Source organism: Gobius niger, assembly GCF_951799975.1.
Source record: "Gobius niger genome assembly, chromosome: 24".
Classification (NCBI taxonomy): domain Eukaryota; kingdom Metazoa; phylum Chordata; class Actinopteri; order Gobiiformes; family Gobiidae; genus Gobius; species Gobius niger.
Genome location: NC_136875.1, coordinates 7,882,124 through 7,902,422, shown reverse-complemented (window position 1 = coordinate 7,902,422; position 20,299 = coordinate 7,882,124). Strand labels below are relative to the sequence as shown.

The 20,299-nt window shown below is 41.6% G+C and overlaps 2 protein-coding genes across 2 annotated transcripts; both read right to left on the bottom strand.

The window, feature by feature from the left end:
- Window positions 1-1,089: 1,089 nt before the first annotated feature.
- Window positions 1,090-11,027, bottom strand: gnl3 (G protein nucleolar 3). The gene is made up of 15 exons (XM_079582185.1): window positions 10,932-11,027; window positions 10,682-10,740; window positions 8,759-8,899; window positions 8,559-8,678; window positions 8,268-8,339; window positions 8,058-8,187; window positions 7,750-7,853; window positions 7,346-7,496; window positions 7,172-7,259; window positions 6,142-6,319; window positions 4,998-5,140; window positions 4,649-4,785; window positions 2,965-3,128; window positions 2,700-2,760; window positions 1,090-1,369 (listed from the first exon to the last, which is right to left on the bottom strand). The coding sequence occupies exons 1-15, from the start codon at window positions 10,942-10,944 to the stop codon at window positions 1,275-1,277; spliced, it is 1,656 nt and encodes a 551-aa protein (XP_079438311.1). The 5' UTR covers window positions 10,945-11,027; the 3' UTR covers window positions 1,090-1,274.
- Window positions 11,028-15,610: 4,583 nt separating this feature from the next.
- LOC306982307 (uncharacterized protein) lies at window positions 15,611-19,225 on the bottom strand. The gene is made up of 2 exons (XM_079582220.1): window positions 18,962-19,225; window positions 15,611-16,919 (listed from the first exon to the last, which is right to left on the bottom strand). The coding sequence occupies exons 1-2, from the start codon at window positions 19,140-19,142 to the stop codon at window positions 16,009-16,011; spliced, it is 1,092 nt and encodes a 363-aa protein (XP_079438346.1). The 5' UTR covers window positions 19,143-19,225; the 3' UTR covers window positions 15,611-16,008.
- Window positions 19,226-20,299: the final 1,074 nt, after the last annotated feature.

The following is a 20,299-nucleotide window of genomic DNA, read 5'->3' as shown; positions in this document are numbered from 1 at the left end:
GGAATGAACAGACCGAATAAACTACTACTATATTAATCTTGTTCTGAGCGGTTTTCAGCAATTTAGACTTTCTTTACCGATCAAAGAACACTTGGATATTTCAGACTGGTTTTAAGGCGATCGCTTGTAATAAGAAAAAACTGTCAAAGGGATAAGAGCAATGCGCTTCTTCCATTGTAAAAGAAATTAATCTGAAATCAAGACAAAACATCTCAGAACAAGTGAAATAATCTTGGTCAAACACCCAACTACATGTTTTATATTCAACTAGTCAAAACGACAATGCAACGTTACTTAACTAATCAAGTCAAATGTTTTTTGCAGTCCTCAGTTTGGGACAGGATGAATCCTGAGTACGAGAGAAAGAACATTTGTCTACAGTTCTGAGATTCCTCCTGTTAAAATCTAGTTTTATTTTTAATCTACAATCAAATGTTGACAGGAAGTGGTGTTTACCCTTTACACTGGCCCACTAGCCTGGCTAACACCAGACTAAAATCACAAGTGATATTTAGTCTGGGGACCACCAATTCATTTTCTCGTAGGAGAGGTGTGGTTTACGATCGTCCATACTCGTTTATTGGGCGATACGAAAAAAAAAAAAAAAAAGAGTCTCTTGCGTCTGCACGTAGCCATGGCCAATCGTATCATCGTATGAGATGACGTATCCGCTGTAAACTTTTGAATATAAACTATTTAGAACAAGGTCTAAAGCTTGATCAAAAAATACCATCGTGTCTGCTGCTGTCACGTTGGATCTGTAAATAAACTTTTTTTTTTTATTATCCGTAAATAAACTACAAGCTTCCATATATCGAATAGCGCGTCATCGTCTTGCCGTCCCTCCTCGCTCTGTGATTGGTTCCCAAATCCACCGGAGATGTCGGCCATGGTCCCCAGGCTGTTGTGCAGTTCCAAATAATTCGAGCGCAAACAGCAGCCTGGCGTTAGCCAGGTTACTGGCCCACAGGACGTTAGCCAAAAACATTTTATGTGCCTGGCCTATTGTCTTCAACCAAAATGATCCGAGGGCAAAAGAACTGGAGCACATTTGATTCATTTAAATGTATTTTATATAGTCAAATCTATATACAACATTCAAAGAATTCACAGACATGTTAACAGGGCTTAGGTTTCCATTCCTTGCAAGAGTCCACGATTTTTATCAAAGTCTGTTTCTCCGGGAATATTGGCGAGTCAATGGTCCTAAGTTGGATGAAGACGCCCTCCTTGTTTGACAAACTCGGACGCACTTTGCTGCTCTGAGCCCCAGTTCATTTAAAGTCCACGTTGAAGTCGTAGGCGTCGTTTGCTGTGGAGCGGGAGACGTCGACAGTGACCGTGACGGGCTGCACCAACACGGGAGGGTCTGCAGAGGAGGGACAGTGTTTAAATGACACAACAACAAAACTTAAGTGGTCAATGCTTTATGGAGGCTTAAAAACATTCAACTTTGATCATTTGCATTACGTAATTAAACATGTCTCTAATCAAGACAGGATTCTGAATGGACATGGAGCTCCCTCTGCAGGCAGGAGAGGGAATTACAGTGATTTAACAGAGAAAACAAACTGTCACCATCACTGTCAACACATGTGACAACCTTAAACGCAGAAATGGTCTGGAGATGGATAACACACTTTTAAAATATGGTCCAAGTCAGGGCTGGACTGGCCATCGGGAGATTCAGGAGTTTTCCCAGTGGACCAATCACACAGAAATAAGGCCCATAATACCTTTCACCGGCCCACCATTAATGGGAAAAGCCATCAGACTCTCTCATTACATTTATGCAATTACACATCTCCTTCACTAGAGGGATGTGACGCCTTTTATACCCCTCTAGTGGCGCTTTCTTGAGTCATGGTTCCCAGATAATCTTGTATAATGAGCAATGGGCCTCTGGGACATAACACTCATGCCCCTCACATTGCGAATATAAGAGGAAATAGTTTATTGTAACTCCCTCCAGGACCCACAGAACCTTAGATCTCTATTTTTTATACATTTTAGACAAATGTTTGCAAAGAAGTGCATGCTGGGAGTTGTCAGGTGACTCAGTCTTGCCCCTCGTCGTCAGTGCAGTTTGTAAATCTTCTAGTTTCCATTAAAAGGATTTATAATGTTTGCCCTTTTTGGGACTTCTATTTCAGCCTACAGTGGGATCATTTGGTTGGTTTTGAGAAGTTTATTTCTGTTGCAGTCGCGAGTGGAACTTCATTAACGGAACGCACATTTTAAGATTGTTAAGTAAATTGTTAAGTAGATGAAAGTGTTGAGTCTATGAGGTGCTAGCTTGAATTCGGCAGAAACAAAATGCAACTATTGTCCTCGATTCGTAGCTTATATTGTTTTAGTTCAAGCCAAGGGTTTATTGTTTTGCTCATCACCTCGACTATTGCATTGAATATGACTGTTTTTTTTATAGGGCCGGTCTTGACCCAAAAGTCCCGGGACGATTTTTTCTGCCAGTCCAGCCCTGGTCCAAGTGCTTAAAGTTGTAGTGCTGCCCTCTACTGTTCTGACTGTATTCTTGACCATGGCCCGTGGTGCCTCTTTAATATGCATGACGTCATCAACTGTGTCTATATCGGGACGCAAAGTATCGCATCGTGCCGCACAACTGCCAAAAAAAGCGCAAAAAAACAGTCCACTGGTTTAAGCCATAAGGTCTGTTGTGGTGTGGAAATGTAACTTACTCGATTCCTTTTCCTGTGGCTGTTGAAGTTCCACCACTTCCTCTTCAATTTGTTCCTCCATCTGCAAACAAAAAATACAATATTAAAATCATTGACCTCTTTTTAACCCATATAACACAATTAAAGGATATTCCCAGTAGTTGGATCAGAGTTGGATTAGAAGTCTTCACCGAAATGTTAAGACACAAATGTTGTCCTCATTTCCAAAGCTGGGATATATCAAGTACTGAATAATACATGTGTGCTATTTATTAAGAACGTTTACCTCCTCCTCCTCCTTCTCTTCTTGTTGTTGTTGTTGTTCCTCCTCTTCTACTACTACTGGTTCTTTAGTTTCTTTGTCAGGAATTTCAGCAACATCTAAGAGCCCCGTGGTTGGTCCTCTGGACATGAAGCTGATGCTGCTCGCTGGGTTTGGGAACTTCACATCTAGATCGGGAGAAAACAGTATCTGCAGTGAGACGTTGCAGCAATACTGAGGCTACATTTAAGAGATTGACTTCAGGCCACTGGGGACGGGGAGTTTCCATCTGCAGTCCCTAAGCAGATGAGTAACAATACAAAATGTACAATATGGAATGTATTTAACCACTCAAATACAAATATTCATTCATCCACCCGTTACAGCCATCAGTCCACATAGAATCATACTAAAGGTCAGCACACACTACACGACTTTAAACAATTTTATATAGAATAAAGAGATTTTCGAACGTCTGGGGGTTCACACATAACGACTGAGAATCGTAAGAGCGACACACGACACGATTCTGACAAACAGCTGATGTTTTATAACACAGAGCGTCTGTCGTCTCTACGGCTTCCAAAACTGACCCCAAATCCGCAAAGACAGCCCTGTGTTTGTGAGCGTGGGATAACGTGTGTGTCCCGATTGGTCAACGGTGTCAACAATGTCACAACACCGCAGCGCTAGCTTACTGCTACTACGAAGCTTCAACTGGGCTATAGTTCTGTCAAATGGAGATAAAAGTTGGCGACAGAAAGAAGCGGGACGTATTTCAGTGGATTTAATAAGAAAAGGGCGTCAACCTCAGGATGGAGGAGACAGCGGAGGAGAAAGCGGGGAGGCTAGCCACCGTTAGCGGTGAGGTGAAGCTACACAGTTCGTCTCCAAACTCAGTAAGTGCTGCTAAACTCTGTTCGTGGTTAAATAAATTTGTGCTGTTTCGTGTGTGGGGCTGTGGCCATGAAATGAGTTGTTTGTGCCGCTGGTTTAACAGAGAAGTGAAAAAAAGGAGGCGCGGCGGTGTTTTTCTGTCTTTATATCACTCTGTCATTCACATTTGGGACGGTAAAATCACCCACGTTTCTCCCGTGCGTCCAAAATCGTGCTTAAAAATCAAACATGTTTGATTTCCTACGACTGAAGTCTAGTCGCATCTTTCTACCGCCCACACTACACGATTCGAACGTCAGTCCAGTCGTGACCCCCCACACTACACAACCCCCCCACACTACACGAACCGACTGTGTGACCGCCTTCAACTAGACGCGACTCGATTAGACTGAGAAATAGAGCGAAATCGGGCATAAGTGTCGTGTAGTGTGTGCTGACCTTAATGCTACTGCAATAGAACATCATTAACGGTCATATTGACATTCACACTCATCTATGCTAACACGACTGCTTTTCCCAATAGCACTTTCCTTGTATTGCAAGAGAAATCCTTCATGTCTAAGGAAATGTTCAGACTCTGTGGGAGTTTGTTCTATTCTTTGATGCCTTTGAATGAGAAGGCTGAGCTACGTTTAGGCCTTACTCTACAGTCACTGCGACTCGTCTGTTCAGAACAGAGTTGGACAAATGAGGTTTAGAGGTTTCTTACCACTCAGCTAAGCCTTGTCGTCTGTATCTATGGTCATACTTGTGAGATCCGACTTGAGAGTTCCTTAAATGCCTCTCATCTCATTCTTTGTTTTGTTTGTACCTTTCAAAATGTCCTCGTTGGCCGTTTTGATTCTCTTGAGGTCCCAGCCTTTCTTCATCTCTGCCACAGTTTCCTCGGACATGTACGAGGGCAGGGCAGCGCTCTCCGGGGGCTTACAGTGGTAACTCAACTTGGCTCTAAAAAAGACAAATGGACAAAGTTATTTGACTGACAGAACTGACAAACACACAGCAGCGTCTCCCTCAGCGGCTCGGATCAGAGTTGGATTATCAGTCTTCACAGTAAGTTTCAGACGCGCGTTTTGTCCTCATTTCCAAACAGCATTTACGTTCATTCAAAGTGTCCCCTTAAACCCACTCTCGCGTGTGCATTAGTCGGTTGTACTGACCCGGTCCAGTCGCCCAGGAACGCTGCCGCCGCCTGCTCCGTGTTGGCCAAGCCCCCTTTCAGCAGAAACCCGCGCTTTTTGGCGAAAATGGTGAGAAACTCCAGAGGGTTTCTGTAATCCGGGACCGTGTACTGCAGCATCACCTGGAAAACGCCAAGCGAGGGTCAGTGGGTTTACTCATGCTAGCATAGTTTAAACACAGTACTTTTTACTTCTACTTGACTAATACTTTAAAGAAAATAAACTCGAGTAAAACTATTGTGAGCCTCTACACCGCTCTGCTTATAAAGGTGTAGCACAGTTAGAAGGTCCAGCTACAATCTGGAGTGGCTTGTTCATTAGCCTGCACTGTCCCTGCCAAATAAACAAACAATTTTATGAGGACGTGCACTGCGTTTGATGCACAATGAACGGGACACGATTCATATCAAAAACAGGTTTTAAAGGGAGTAACAGCTATTGTAATTAAAAGTCTCTCGTAGAGACTTTAAACTACATATAAGGTCATATATTTTACATGACCTTTATTCCCATCACCCGTCGACTTTCACCAAATTAGGAAGAGCGGACGAAGCACCAAAATGGACTCAAATACTACCTCAGCCATCCAAAACATTTAAATACAGGCGCTCTTTTACCAAGAGGTCATCGTTTTGTTTGGACTTTTCCTGATTAGCTTCATTTGAAAAGACACATTCTTTGACAGGAATCTGAAATTTTTTGACACATTTCAGATTCCAAAGATGATGATTAAAAAGCATTATATTAGCAAAATTAGTTAAAACTTGTCATTTTTGCCATATTACATTTTTTTCAGCAATTAACAATGTTTAATGAAAGGAGGATCCTGGGAGCACCCCTTCCAATTTTGACACTATCAGAAAGTGATAGAGTTTTGACAAATATAATTAGCTATAAAGCATGGCAGGAAATGGAGGGTGAACCTCTCCAAGTATCTGCTCCAAATCAACCTGTAGTGTTGAGCTGAGTGAAACCCACAGTCAAACTCCGCAAGAGGATCATCTAGTGTGACGCGGTGGTCGGTGCTGTTGGTGCGGAACATTCCTTTCAAACTAGTACTAACACCTCCCTCGTCCCGTTGGTCCCGACTACATAACTTGATGTAAACGCTCGTCCCTCTCACCTGTGTCTTGTCGCAGTGTTTGAGCAGCGTAGTGGCCGCCTGCAGCTCGGTCTCCAGCCCCTCCTCGACCCTCAGAGACCTGAGGGCCAGAGCCGGGGCCGGGTTGGAGTCCTGAGCCATGATCCCGGGACTGTCCACCAGGTTTATGTTCTTCATCAAGTGCACCTCCTGCATCGACCTGCAGGGGGAGCAAAAGGGGGTTAGCAATAGGCGTATAAAAATGTTTAATACTATAATCTGGAGGTTACATTAACCGAAAATTCTCCATCATTTACGGAATATTTTTTACTTTCACGGAAAATTTCAAAGGCCGTCCGTCATTTTGAAGGATTGAAAATCAAGCTGCAGCTCTGCTGTTCTTCAGAGCGCGCGGGGCTCTCTCTCTCTCTAAAGTTTCACACCGCATCTTACAAGTTCTATCACTGCCTTGCCAGCTAACTTTCCTGACACCGGGCGCTCTCTTCCCCCCCCCCCGTGTGCGTAGCGGGCGGCGCGTAGTGCAGTGATGGAACTGGTAAACATTGTCCCGTTCACCCACCGTTTCTTACATTCCATTAAAATTGATAAAATGCAAATAAACAGCTCCACTTTACATTTGTAACAGCGTAATCTGAGCCTTGATATTGATGAGCAGGTGACGCTCTGAAAGTCGTCCTGAGACTTTTACGCACGAGTTTATGCACATTTCTGTTGCAAAATGTACCAAGACTGTTCAGATCAGGTTAAGTTTAGCTCCATTTATCCTGTAATCTCACATTTTTACTAACATAAATAGTATGCAGCCTATATATATATATATATATACATTTATTACCAAAAAAACGCTTATGAGAGATTAATTCATGAAGGATAAAAATTCCTCATGACAGATTTTTTTCAACCCTGTCCTTCAAAATGAAGGAGAGAAATTATCCCGAGCGAAACCACTGCTATAATCCCATGTTTTACAACTACTACAGAGCAACTTTTATACATGATAAACCCTTTTAGCACATCTTTAGAATGCAGAACATGTTGACCCGTCACTTGCCTCGTGATGCCCCTCTTCACTCCTGCGTTACAGGCCAGAACCCCCTTCACACTGTTGATGACGCTGCTCTTCCCCACATTTGGAAAACCTGCAGATCGACACAAACGCTCGTGATTCATTCTTCACCGATACATTTCTTCCATTGGTTTAAGAAAGCGCTTCCGTCACACTTACCCACTAGTCCGATCTTGAGCGCCCCCTCCCTGTCAGAGTTGGTGTAGTAACTCGTGAGCAAATTGGAGAGGGATTCGTTCCCGAAGCAGGCGGCTCCTCTGGATCTGTCCAACAGGCCGTTCGAGGGAGTGATGCGGCTTTTCTTCGCCTGCTAAACAAACGCATTAAAATGACAGTCGGGTTATAACCTACGCAGAATTCTACAGCGAAAGTAACACGGGCATCTTGAAAGCATTTGTCCACAAGCGTCACGTCGCTCGTGCACACACAGCAGAGCGACTCTCAGCGGACGCATTGTCTTCTACTGTCGGAGGCTATAACCAGTTAAAGCAGCATTTCAGGAGCTGCTTAACCTTCTCAGTCCTCCACAAGTCTAGATTAGGTTTAGAATCACGGCAACTTACCATAGTTTTGTCCTGAATCTGTGTAGATGCTTTGAACGCCATGACCGGGAGCTCCTTTTGTAAACACTGGATCCACTTCTCTGCGTTTTCTTTAGGTACGAGATCTTCAAGAGCAAAAAACAAACAAAAAAACTAATAAAACATCTGTGTACCAAGGCTTCAAGAGCAGAGACATTCAGCAAATTCTTGAGGAAAGATTTAAAAGAGATGTATTATGCAAAAATCCACTTTCTAGAGCTTTTTAACCAAAACTCCTCCTCCTTTTTTCCCACAAGACATTGATAAAGAGGTGTTCGAGCAGCGTTTACCTATTTTATTTAGCAGAAAGAGGAGCTTCTTGTTTTTCTTCAGAGCCGCCTCCTCGAGCTGTGGACACCGACAGCCCAGAGGATCCCGGGCATCGAGGACTTCTATCAATACATCGCAGGCTTCTATTACCTAAAGAAAAACACAGATTCAGCGTATTCCTCTCAATAGTTCTGTAGCATTAGCACAATCGCTCCGGCGGGGAGTCTCACCTTATTTAACTCTGAACAAAGATGTCGTTTGGAATTCTTCTCGACTGCTTTCTGTTTTCTTTCAGCTTCGTCCTGTCACAAACCAGAAGTCAGTGTTTCCTCTTTAGCCACACATTTTTCTCCTTTTATTGTCGCATTTAAGTTGCATTTTCATCCTCCTTTATAGTCTCATTTTTGTCGACACTTTTTTCAAGCAACTTTGAGATTCGGTTAAAGCCACATTGGAGAAAATGTGCTCGTTTCAGATGAGGAGAAAATACGTTTGTTTTCTGGCAGTTCTGTTGGTTTCACCTTTCTGGCCTTCTTCGCTTTAGGCTCAGCTTCTTTAGTCGGAGCATCCTTCTCCTTCTTCCGTTTCTGGGCTCTCTCCTCTTTCTTGGCCTGTTTCCTTTTCTCCTTCTCCTCTTCGATCTGTGATTATGTAAAACAATCGACTTCAACAAGAACTGCAGAGAAATACATCGCTAAATCTTAAAGCCAGTCCGGTTTACCTGAAGTCTGCGCTGCTCGGCCTCTCTCAGGACCTCCTCCTTGAACGGGGCGCTGCTGGGGACTCCCAGGTCCTTCTTCGGCCGCTTGGAGACTCCCTTCTTTTTGGCTTCTTTCTTGAGTTTTCTGTTGTGTTCTCGGACCTAAAAAGAAAATACAGTTAATATCGCATTATAACGATGCACAGAAGATTACAGGCAGCCACGTGTCACAAAAATACTGTCCTTTCTTTGGATTACTAATAAACACAACATCAACGAAAATGTAGCCTCTTAACTCGAAATCCGTGCAGTAATCTTCACTTTACTGTGCGGATGCCAAATTACTCCTGATATTATTACGCCTTACAATATAGTCCCCCCTTTTATCCACTTAGAAAATCCACATTGTCTAATTTTGTGTAATTATACTTTGTGGTGGAACACTTCACGTAACCATATTTAAATAGGGAAAACGTGGAAGAGCTTGGTAGCTTCTATCTTGACCTGTTTTGGAGCTATAGAGGAGAGAGGGAGAGGCTAAATGCTAACGCCGTCTGTGTTTACGTGACTGAAGGCACGGGTGAAGATCAGACAGGTCCTAAAGAACTCGTCAAAGCTAAGGTAAGAACATATCTCAGTATGTAAAAACGGTGGCCTATTCCTTTAAAGGGATATTTCAGGATTTTTGACATAGGGCCTCATTTCCTAGTTATCCAGAGTGTTGTTGATTTCTGGAGATATTTTTTTGGGTAATTCATAATAATAATAATAATAATAATAATGCATTAGTTTTATATAGCGCTTTTCTGGACACTCAAAGACGCTTTACATTGCATTATTCATTCACGCCATACTCGGTGGTGGTAAGCTACTATTGTAGCCACAGCTGCCCTGGGGTAGACTGACGGAAGCGAGGCAACCAGTCTGCGCCATCGGCCCCTCCGACCACCACCAACCACTCACTCACTCATGCATTACATTCGCAAGGCTTCCTGGTGTTCCCAAACGGTCTCCCATCCAAGTACCGACCAGGCCCTTCCCTGCTTAGCTTCCAAGGTCTGATGGGATTGGGCATAGCATAGGCGGTATGACCATGCAGTTCTTATAATTGAAGGGTTTCGTGGCGCTAGGCTAATGCAAGGCTAGCGCATTTCTATGGTATCAGCACGAAGCTGATGCTGCTCACATACAAGTTCTTTTAAATGCAAAATGGTTCAAATTATTCAATCGACACAGACATTTATATGGTTAGTCTGGCGTTATAAGTGATTTGCCTCAGGTGCTCTGTGGAGCGGGTCAGACTGTTTTTACGCAGGCTGTATCATAGAAATGTGTTAGCCTTGCGTCACGTAACTCTTCAAGTATAAGAAGTGCATGAATTACAAAAAAATATCTCCAGAAATCAGCAACACTCTGGATAACTAGGAAACGAGGCCCTATGTCAAAAATCCTGGAACATCCCTTTAATTTAGAAGCTGCAGTTACGCTTAAGACCTAAGGTGGCAGTAGTGCGTATAAAATGAGCAACTTGAATCTAGTCTCTTTAAGCATGTTCTCCACTTTTTTCATCATATTTTTGTCACTATTTGGTGTATTTTTAGTTGCGTTTTCACGTCATTAGTCACCGTTTTTTCCATCATATTTTTGCCACTTTTTTTCGTCGCTATTTTGACACTTTCCAAGAAGCTTAAGGGTTTAAGTAAAGGCAAACTGGAGGAAATGTGCTCGGTTCAGGCGGGGGTTAAGAGGTTACTTACTTACTTTAATACAATTTGTGTTTTATCAAAAAGGGCAAATGTGATTGTGTGATTTGAAATGTCTTTATCTTTAATAATTAGTACATGCGCACTACTTGTTTCCCCAAAGCAATAGAAAAAGACTTGTTTCATGGAGTTGAGGTCTTACAAACGCGCAAATTGTGGACAACAACGCCCAAAGACTCACCTTCTTTTGAATCTTGTAACGCTTTGAACAGGACACCCTTTTACTCGCTTTCTTTAACTCTGAAAGAAAAAACACATTCCGCATTTAACCAGCGGCGCTGCACGAGGCTAAACTTGTGCTAGCGCGACAGAAGACACAGTTACGACATGAATAAGCGGTTAAAACGGACATTTATCCGAGGGCAAAGTACTTATTTACCGAGAGTTCAGGGAGTGTGGTGCATATTCGTTGAAATATTGAAAATACTCACTCGGTCGTTTCATATTGAAGCCGGAGAGAGACGAATGTGCGACACACACGTGGAGCACGGAGGACCCAGAGACAGGAGGGCGGAGCAGAGGATGTGGCTGCGCCCCCTGTCGGACTGGAGGTCAAACTGGAAAATACATAAATGTGGAGCGGTTAGTGAGTGTTAGTTTTTTTTTTTTTAGTTTTTTTTTTTTCAATGATAACTATTGCCGTATTATAAACATACAAGTCATTTTTATAAAGAAAAAAAAACAACATAGCCAGGGACAAAAACAAGACAAAACAAAATATAGTACATAAGTTGAACCGAGCACATTTTCTCCGGTTCCACATGACCTAAATCTAAAAGCTTGGGAGAAAAAGGCATTATAATAGAGACAAAAACGTGCCGAAAAGCAAAAATAACACAATTTAAAAAAGCCACAAAAACGCTTCAAAAGTGACAAAATAGCTGAAAAAAAGACAAAAACCAACAACAAAAATGACAATACAAAAACACTACAAAAGACGACGAAAGAATGACACAAAAACAAGGAAAACACGAAACGACACAAAAACACAACAAAAGAATAAAATCAAAAATACGACCGTCAAAAACATGTTAAAAAAAAACGAAACCCCCCGAAAAAAACAACAGAAACACAACAAAAACCCCAGCGAAAAAAACACGACAAAAACGCTTCAAAAAGCTAAAAACAAAACAAAAAAACAACACTACAAAAGACGACAAAAACAGACATAAAACTATGAAAACACAACAAAAGAATGACAACAACAAAAAAACGGAAAAAGACAACGGAACACGGCAAAAAAACACCAAAACACAGGAAGAAGAAAAAACAATGACGAAAACACAACAAAAAACGCTTAAAAAACGTGCTGACAATGCAACAGAAAAGTTAGTTTTGTAGGTCTTAGCTTTCAAATGAGGCTTTACCCTGGCCTATAGGCTGTAAACTTACTTGTAAGTAAACTAATTACTATATCGACTTATCGTTCAATAAATAACAGATAAACGATATATTTTTGGGCTCGATATTTATCGTCTGTACATTTAATAGCATTTCCCCCTATTTTTTCTTGGTAAAAGTTTGATTTCTAACGGAAGCAAATTGAGTTCCATTATATTTCATGTTTATTGCAGCTCATGTGGTGTTTTAGGATATTATGATGCACCTTTAGAGCAAAGGTTTACTGCCATTTTTATGCCTGAGAGTTGACAGTATCTAGTATCGCTAGAGTCAGTATCGTTTATCGCGATACTTTCCTGCTTCAATATATCGACGTTCAAATTTGTTATGACAGGCCTATGTAATGTTATAGATTTGGGTGATGCAGAACATGCACTTGGTTAAGAATCGTGAAGGTGAGCATGGCATCTCGTCATAGAAGGGGGCGTGGCTTCGCCGAGGGGGAAAATAGAATCTTTAGAGAAACAATTTTCCACTCTTTTTGCCATTTTCTGGTGGAATATGAACTTATTCATCACACAAATAAAGTCAAGTGTAAATCAGGCCCATATGGATATTTTCCTCACAGCAGATTGTTCAGTAGAAGTGAAAAAACGGCAGTTGTAGCAAGCGCTAGCTAACCGTTAGCATTAGCCCGATGCTAACATGTAGCATCAAGTTAGCATTCTCCGTTATTCATGTATTTATGGGCTGTTGAACCACTTTGCTCCTCCCCATGTCTTTGTATCATTATTTAGTAGAAACTATGTTCATATTTCAGCGTTTGTTAAAGTAGTTTTTGAATAATTAGAGAAAATATACATTTTTTCAAAATTGTTTTCCCCCTTAACTGTTTTCAAACATGACCATATATGGGCGATTCCAGAGATGCCTTCTGTATCTAATGGGCCTATTTGAATAACTGTACTTCTTGGAATACTTTTATCACATGCCTTTTTTACTTCTACTTTGACTAATTGTAATGTTTTTAAGTATCAGTATAAAAAGCATTTTGTTACCCTTTTCCATCATGAGTATAACCGCGTCAGGAGACTATCCAGCCTAAAAAAAATCCATTCTCCGACACACAAATACGATACTGAATGCCAACTTTATTAAAAAATACATTTATTTCACATGTTTACAATAACATCGTTGGGATGTGCACAGGACAGAGAGAGACGGGGAAGAGGCTGCTTCACCACCACAGAAACTCAATCAATAAGATCAATGTGACGAAGAGAAATCGCTAAAATCCCCCCTGAAGACTGTGACCTTTTTAAACTCCACCGGAGCCCCCCAAAAATACAGGAAATCGATACAAAACCTGAGTAATCATAGGAAATTCATCTTGTGTTGCGGAAGGCAGAACCGTTACTGAAGAGAGAGAATTTGGAAGATAAGCACGTTTTTTCTCTCAATAAGTTAGCAATTTAGTTAAAAATGTTAGCGTGTGAACAGTGAAGAATAAGAACAAATGGCCAAAATGAAATGACAGAACTTGGGGAGGGGGAAATGCCTTTTGTGGAACGAAAATAGATAAAAAATAAAATAAAATAAAAAGTTTAACACTGGTTGCTACTGGCATTTCCTTCAGCCATCACCTTCTGTACAGTCGTGTCCATACAAAAAAAATCTAGAACTCTGACTAAAATACTCACTCTAAAATAAAAAGACACAAAGTGAGACAAGTGATACGCATCGCTAAATCTGTTCAACGTTTACTGAACCGTGGAATACTAATTAAAAAAATAAGCTACGGTCTCAAACTGTGCAGTCAATAAAATGACAATAGAAATTGAAAAAGAATCTACATAGAGGCTAGACTTTAAAAAAAAATAGGGCTCGGCGACAGATCATTACAATATTTGACCTAAAAAAAAGTAGACGCCATTTGATTACCTTACCTCGAATATTCTGGACAGAAGACAATCATTTGTGCAAAAGGATTGTGAAGTAAATGTTTATGACGTTACAATTTCCGGAAGGTTGAAACTGGAAGGTAAATGTACCGGCCCGATTTAGATAAAGGAGAGAACATGTCATACGGAAACGAAGATAACAACGATATATCGCAAGATCACTGAGATCACACAATCTTTTTATATAATATTGCAGTACTATCGTTTAGAGATGCACCGATCCAGCTTTTCTGCTTCTGATACCGATACCGGGGGCTTGAGTATCTGCCGATATTCGATATTAACCGATACCCAGAGACTTTCTTAAACGTGGCTTTCTCTATGTGAAAACGTGGATGGTCCTCGTATTTTCACTGCGAGAACTGTAAAGTTTTTAATTTGTTTTCGTCATGATGTTACAGATCAGAAGAGCTCGGGAATGTGATGTCATATCGCTAAGTATCATGGGATTAGCAGCGATTAAACTAATGCAGATTTTAAAAGTTAAAATACTGGTGTTGTTGTTCACATTACAACTCTTGGACACCACAGTGAGTTAGATGTATTTCCCAGCCGTAACTCAACAGTTATCGGAGCTGCTCCATGGTGTTTTCTCCACTTTTAGACACTGCTACACTGCAAAAAGTATTTAACTAGATCAGTATAAACATCTCAATTTGAGCATAATAACCCAAATTTTAGTTGTTTTGACTAGTTAAGATTATTTCACTTGTTCTGAGATGTTTCTGACTCGTTTCGATGCATTTCGTCCTTATTTCAGGTCATTTTCTTTGCCAATGGGGTAAGAAAATTGGTCTTATCTCATTGGCAATTTTACTTTCTTATTTCAAGCGAGATTTACCCTAGAACTGGTCTGAAATGTCCTCAAACAAGCAAAGTAAACTTGGTCCGATCAGGAAAAGTGTCTAAATGAGTGAAAACCGCTCAAAACAAGATACATTTCCTCAATTCAAGTCATTTAAGCCAGTGCTTGATATGTACTTTTTGTAGTGTAATGTTAGTCAAATGTTTGCCAACACACATAAAACGATCTGATCATTACAAATATCTTATCTTAACAGTTTTTCTTCAACAGCATTTCAGAAACTACAATATTAACACTTGGCCACTCCAGCAGTGTTTATTTTGTGAGGCCACTTTAGGTATTTCTATCTTAGTTTCTGTCCCAGCCTTGATTAGTGTCCGTTAGCATGAGCATGCTCCCGCTAGCTTTAGCATACTGTTGCTAACCGTGGAATTTTGCGCGGCGATCAAAAACACATTTGTGGTTAGTTAACTCAGTGATTCTCCAGGTTCTTCGGTTTAAAATGACATACTGCATGTTAGGGCAGGGCGATATGGCCTAAAATCTATATCACGATATAAAAAAGAAATATCACGATAATGATATATTTGACGATATAATTGACAATGGACAAATTACTTTAAAAAATCCATACTAACTATACTACCTTGCAAATATGTTCTACAATCAGTGTTTATGCTGCTCTGATGGAGCAACATACATTATATCGTGTCCACAACGATACCAAAAATTACAAAAACGTCAAAGAATTACATCGCGATAACGATATGCGATACGAAATGGACCGCCCCCACTGCATGTCCATATTCACTTAGATTAAAGGTGAACGTTGTGTTTTTAAAGCGGTGAGAGCCAAAACTGGTATGGGCGCAGATATTTGTAGCCTATACCCGATATCATATTTTTTCCAGCATCGGCTCCGATATCCGATACCAGTAGATCGGTGCATCCCTATCATTGTTATTGCAATATCCAATCCAGTTATCGAAATATCGCAATTACTTCCTTCTCCGTTGACAAAACTTCAACCTGTCAGTGGGCACGCATCTCCAAGACCTTGAGCTCATAGTCAGCGGTGCCTAACTGGGAAAATGACACTATTGTGCATGTTTTAGGCATGTTTAATGGCATGGCATAGCACCTGGAGAAAACCCACTATTTCTGTGCCGAGTTTCTCCATTTCCCCCCCTTAAAAAATGCAGGTACCAATCCAGGCCACGAATGCACGGCCTGATAAACAATGTAAAAAAAAACAAACTATAAAAGAGATTTGAGTCCGTGGGGATTTCAAATACTATAGACGACGTCGCCCAGCCCTACCTCTATCCCTATTGGCAGAGACGCAGCTTGAATAGAAAGAAATTCTTATTCTAAACTAAAAAAAAAGAAAAACTATTCCGTCTATTGCTGTCCTGAGAAGTACTGTCCGTCCTGGTTGTGCGTTTGCATGTGACGCTTGATCTTGTCGGAGCGCCCGAAGCACTTGCCGCAGACGGGGCAGCTGTAAGGCTTCTCCCCGGTGTGAATCCTCATGTGCACCTTCAGATGCGCCATCTGGGTGAAGCCCTTCCCGCAGATCTGGCAGCGGAACGGCTTCTCCCCCGTGTGGCTGCGCTGGTGCTCCTGCAGCCGCCCCGACGAGTTGCAGCACTTGCCGCAGACCCCGCACCGGTACGGCTTCTCCCTGGTGTGCACCTGGACGTGAACGTGCAAATGTCCCACGTGGCTGAACGCCTCGCCGCAGACCTTACAGCAGAACGTCGACATGTGAGGGCCTTGGATCGGCGACTTCTGGTGAGGGCACTCCACGTTGTTGCTGCTGTTGTTGTTGTTGTTGGTCGCCGCTCCTTGGTTACGCATGTGAGAGGGCTGCCCCCGAGCGGACGCGCTGCCTTTCACCATCCCGCTCCCGTTGTCCACGCCGATTATGTCAATGTTTTCGTTGTTGGAGCAATTGGGGTTGACGGGCGCCAGAGGCTGGGAGACGGCGTTGGAAGAGGGCTCGATTTTGCGGACTGGATTTCTGCCGGTCACGTCGCGGTCGCGGTTTTCGACTCCCGGGTGTAAATTGGAAGTGTGGGGGCCGTCGTGGGAGTATTCCGAGCGCTGCGGTGGAGTGAAGAGGTTTTCCGAGGGGTTGCAGGGGGGGCCGTGCTGGTTGTGGGGATGCGGGTCGGGCCCTGGGTTCTGGCGTAGGTCGCGTTTGTCCTTGATCGCGATTGGGATGCGCTCCTCGTGGCCCATGCTCGGACTCCACGCGCGGCGCGGGTGTTCGCCGTCTTCGTCATCCAGCAAACCCATGGACGGACGATCTAAAAAATAAATAATAAAACATAAGTTGGTTGGAAATGTTAATCTCAAAACATGACTTCTGAAAACCTTAAATCAGGACTAAATTGAGGTTTAAATGGAACTAAATGCATAATAATTATCACTTAAACTGAACTTTTATACATCGTTAAGTTTCATGCATTTTTTTTGTTAAGACTGAGTTGATAAAACATAATCACCTAAACCAGTGGTTCCCAAAGTGGGGGTTGACTTGATGAAACATAAAGAAAAATGCAACTATTTTTAGTATTGAGAGTAAATCTGCATATAATTTGTGAAACTCATTCAAATTAAAACAAATTGTTTAAATACATATTAACACGATGACATGTTTTTCTGCCCTAAAATAGCAAAAGAAGCAATATTTATACAATAGATACAGACGGCATCTCGTCATAGAAGGGGGCGTGGCCTCGCCAAGGGGGAAAATAGAATCTTTAGAGAAACACATTTTTTCACTCTTTTTGCCATTTTTTGGTTGAATATGAACTTATTTATCACATATAAATAAAGTAAAGTGTAAATCAGGCCCATATGGATGTTTTCTCACAGCGGATTGTTCAGTAGAAGTAAAAAACGGCAGTTGTAGCTAGCGCTAGCTAACTGTTAGCATTAACCATATGCTAACATGAAGCGTTCTGTTAGCATTCTCCGTTATTTAAGTATTTATGGGCTGTTGAACCACTTTGCTCCTCCCCATGTCTTTGTATCTTTATTTAGTAGAAACTATATAAATAATTCAGCATTTGTTAAAGTAGTTTTTTAATATATTTTTTTAGATTTTTTCTAAATTGTTTTCCCCCTTAACTGTTTTCAAACATGACCATATATGGGCGATTCCAGAGATGCAGTCTGTATCTATGGGGGTCCGAGATGTTAACACGTCAACTTTTGGGGTCACCAGCCAAAAAAGTTTGGGAAACCCTGACCTAAACAATATTTTTTACGCTAAATTGTGCAGCCCAACAACAGCAATACTACACACTGCACTACTACATGTTCACGGTAGCAGAGCCAAACGGCACAACTGTTTCAAAAAAACATTTTTGGGGGAATCTCTTCCTTCAGCACCCCCTAACTAAAATAATGTTCCCACAGGTTCTACATGCTCTATGAAACAATTGTGTCGTCTGAATCACTAAGAATTCTGGTGCACTTCATAATAATAAATCAATGTACATTTTATATTATAAAATACTATTTTCTGTGGGCAAGGTTGCTACACTGCAAAGTTGAAACAAATATTTTCATTGGGGTCCCGCCTTCTCAAAAGGTGGAATAAAGTGTGTGGATTTCTTTTAGATGTGTATTAAGTAAATAAGATATAATGACTTTCAATGCTTCTTAATTACAGCTTGTGATCAGCCAAATAAACATATTTAGACTGTTTACAGACAGTACATAAACAAAGCCAGATATAACACGTTATAAACTTATACACGTCAATATTGCTTACGTAAAATCTTAATTTCGCATTTTACTGATGATGTTATTTTAAAATGTTACGGTTTTGCTTTACTTTGTACATATTTGACGCTGTAAAGAATAAAAACGTGGGGGGGAAAAGTTCCCAAACACGAGCTGTGGCTAACGGCTAGCTTGACTGCACTTTCACGCCGGTGTTACTTTATGAAGTCCTGTCGCCTGTGTTTGATTGTGTCCAAACTTTTAACTTGCTCACATCACACTTTATTTAGAGACAAAATCCACTTCTCTCATCAAAGAGGGTCACGCTGCTGCTGAGAACATGTAGCCCCTCTCCCTCCACAGCGATGCCTGCCCTCCAGTGAAAGCCAAGCTAGCATCCGAACAAAGGTTGCTAACGCGCGAGCATCTTTGCAACTAAAACGTTGTAACCGAGCTCCAGGTCTGATCTCACTTCCCCGGGCGGGCTGAGGTACACACGCTGCACGGGGTCATCTGAGTGTCAATCCGTGTTTGATTCGAAAACACACCAGGGGAAAAAAAAAATGAAACGATATCTAAGTTAGCGTAGCATTAGCACTAGCCTCGCAAAGCTAACCTGGCCATAGCTCGATGCCCGCGTCCCGAAGCCTGCGCCTCAGATGGTCGTTCTCCCTCTCTCGGATCGCGATCTCCTCCTGGTACTCCAAGATCGTGTCCTCCACGGACTTGTAGATCTCCTGAGCCGCGAGCATCAGGCGCTCGGTCAGGAACACGTTGAGGAACTGCAGTTTGGTCATGTTTTGGCGGTCGGTTTGCACAGAGCCGTCGCGCTGCTATCATCCGAGGCAGGCCAGAAAAGATGCTCTGCTCGGCCCAAGTCACGTGACAGGAGTTCGCCGTTCTCCTCTTTTTTTTTGGTATCCCAGTACTCCCCATGGTACTCCCAATAGTACTCCCCATAGTACTCCCAAATGTACTCCCACTACTCTGTCGCGTGTATCTTCTGAAAGACATAGATACTGAAGTAGATCAGGAATGCATACGTGTACGTACTGTTGCAGGAATGCATTTTTTTTGTTGTTTTACTATTGTTTTACTGTATGTATCTATATTTTTATTCAAGGCCGTGGGAACCCAGGGTGCTGAGGGCGCTGCAGCACCCCCTGGTGGATAGTTTGTGAACTGCAGGCAATATCAACCCCTTAACTCCCACCTGAACCGAGCACATTTTCTCCAGCTTTACCCCCAGTCCATCAAAGCTGAGACGAACACAAGGAGGAAAATGTGAAAAAAGTGAGAAAACATTGACGAAAAAATGTACAAAAATTGAAAAAAAATTGACAAAAAAGTGAGAAAAATTTGACGAAAAAATGGACGAAAAAGTGATAAGAATTTGACCAAAAAATGCGAATAATTTGACGAAAAAGTGACAAAAAATTGACAAAAATTGACAAAAATGGACAAAAATTTGACAAAAAAGTGAGAAAAATTTGACGAAAAATGGAGGAAAAAATGGACGAAAAAGTGATAAGAATTTGACCAAAAAAATGAATAATTTGACGAAAAAGTGACAAAAATGTTTCAAAAAATGACAAAAATGGACAAAAAAATTGACAAAAAAGTGATAAGAATTTGACAAAAAAAATGTGAATAATTTGACGAAAAAGTGACAAAAAAGTCTCGAAAATTTGACAAAAATGAGACGACTGCCCAACAAATAAAGTGCTGAAAAAAAATCTGATGTGAGGAAAAAGATCCATTTAGTTTTGTCGGTCTTTCAAATGAGGTGTTACACTGGCCCACAGGATTTGGGTAAAGCTGAACTGGAGAAAATGCTCTCGGTTCAGGCGGGAGTTAAGAGGTTAATACATAGGATTTATGCACAGAAAAAGTATTTTGGGGGTAAATTTTGTCCCTCAGCGCCCCCTAACTAAAACATCTTCCCACGGCTCTG

Bases quoted from the DNA above. Each gene is read 5' to 3' on its own strand.
- gnl3 (XM_079582185.1), bottom strand. The intron at 8,340-8,558 runs GTGAAACCAACA...GGTTTGTGACAG, and splicing joins AAGCGAAGAAGGCCAGAAAG to GACGAAGCTGAAAGAAAACA. The intron at 7,260-7,345 runs GTAAGTGTGACG...GTCGATCTGCAG, and splicing joins GCTCAAGATCGGACTAGTGG to GTTTTCCAAATGTGGGGAAG.
- LOC306982307 (XM_079582220.1), bottom strand. From the start codon at position 19,142: ATGACCAAACTGCAGTTCCTCAACGTGTTCCTGACCGAGCGCCTGATG. The intron at 16,920-18,961 runs GTTAGCTTTGCG...TTTATTTTTTAG, and splicing joins GGGCATCGAGCTATGGCCAG to ATCGTCCGTCCATGGGTTTG.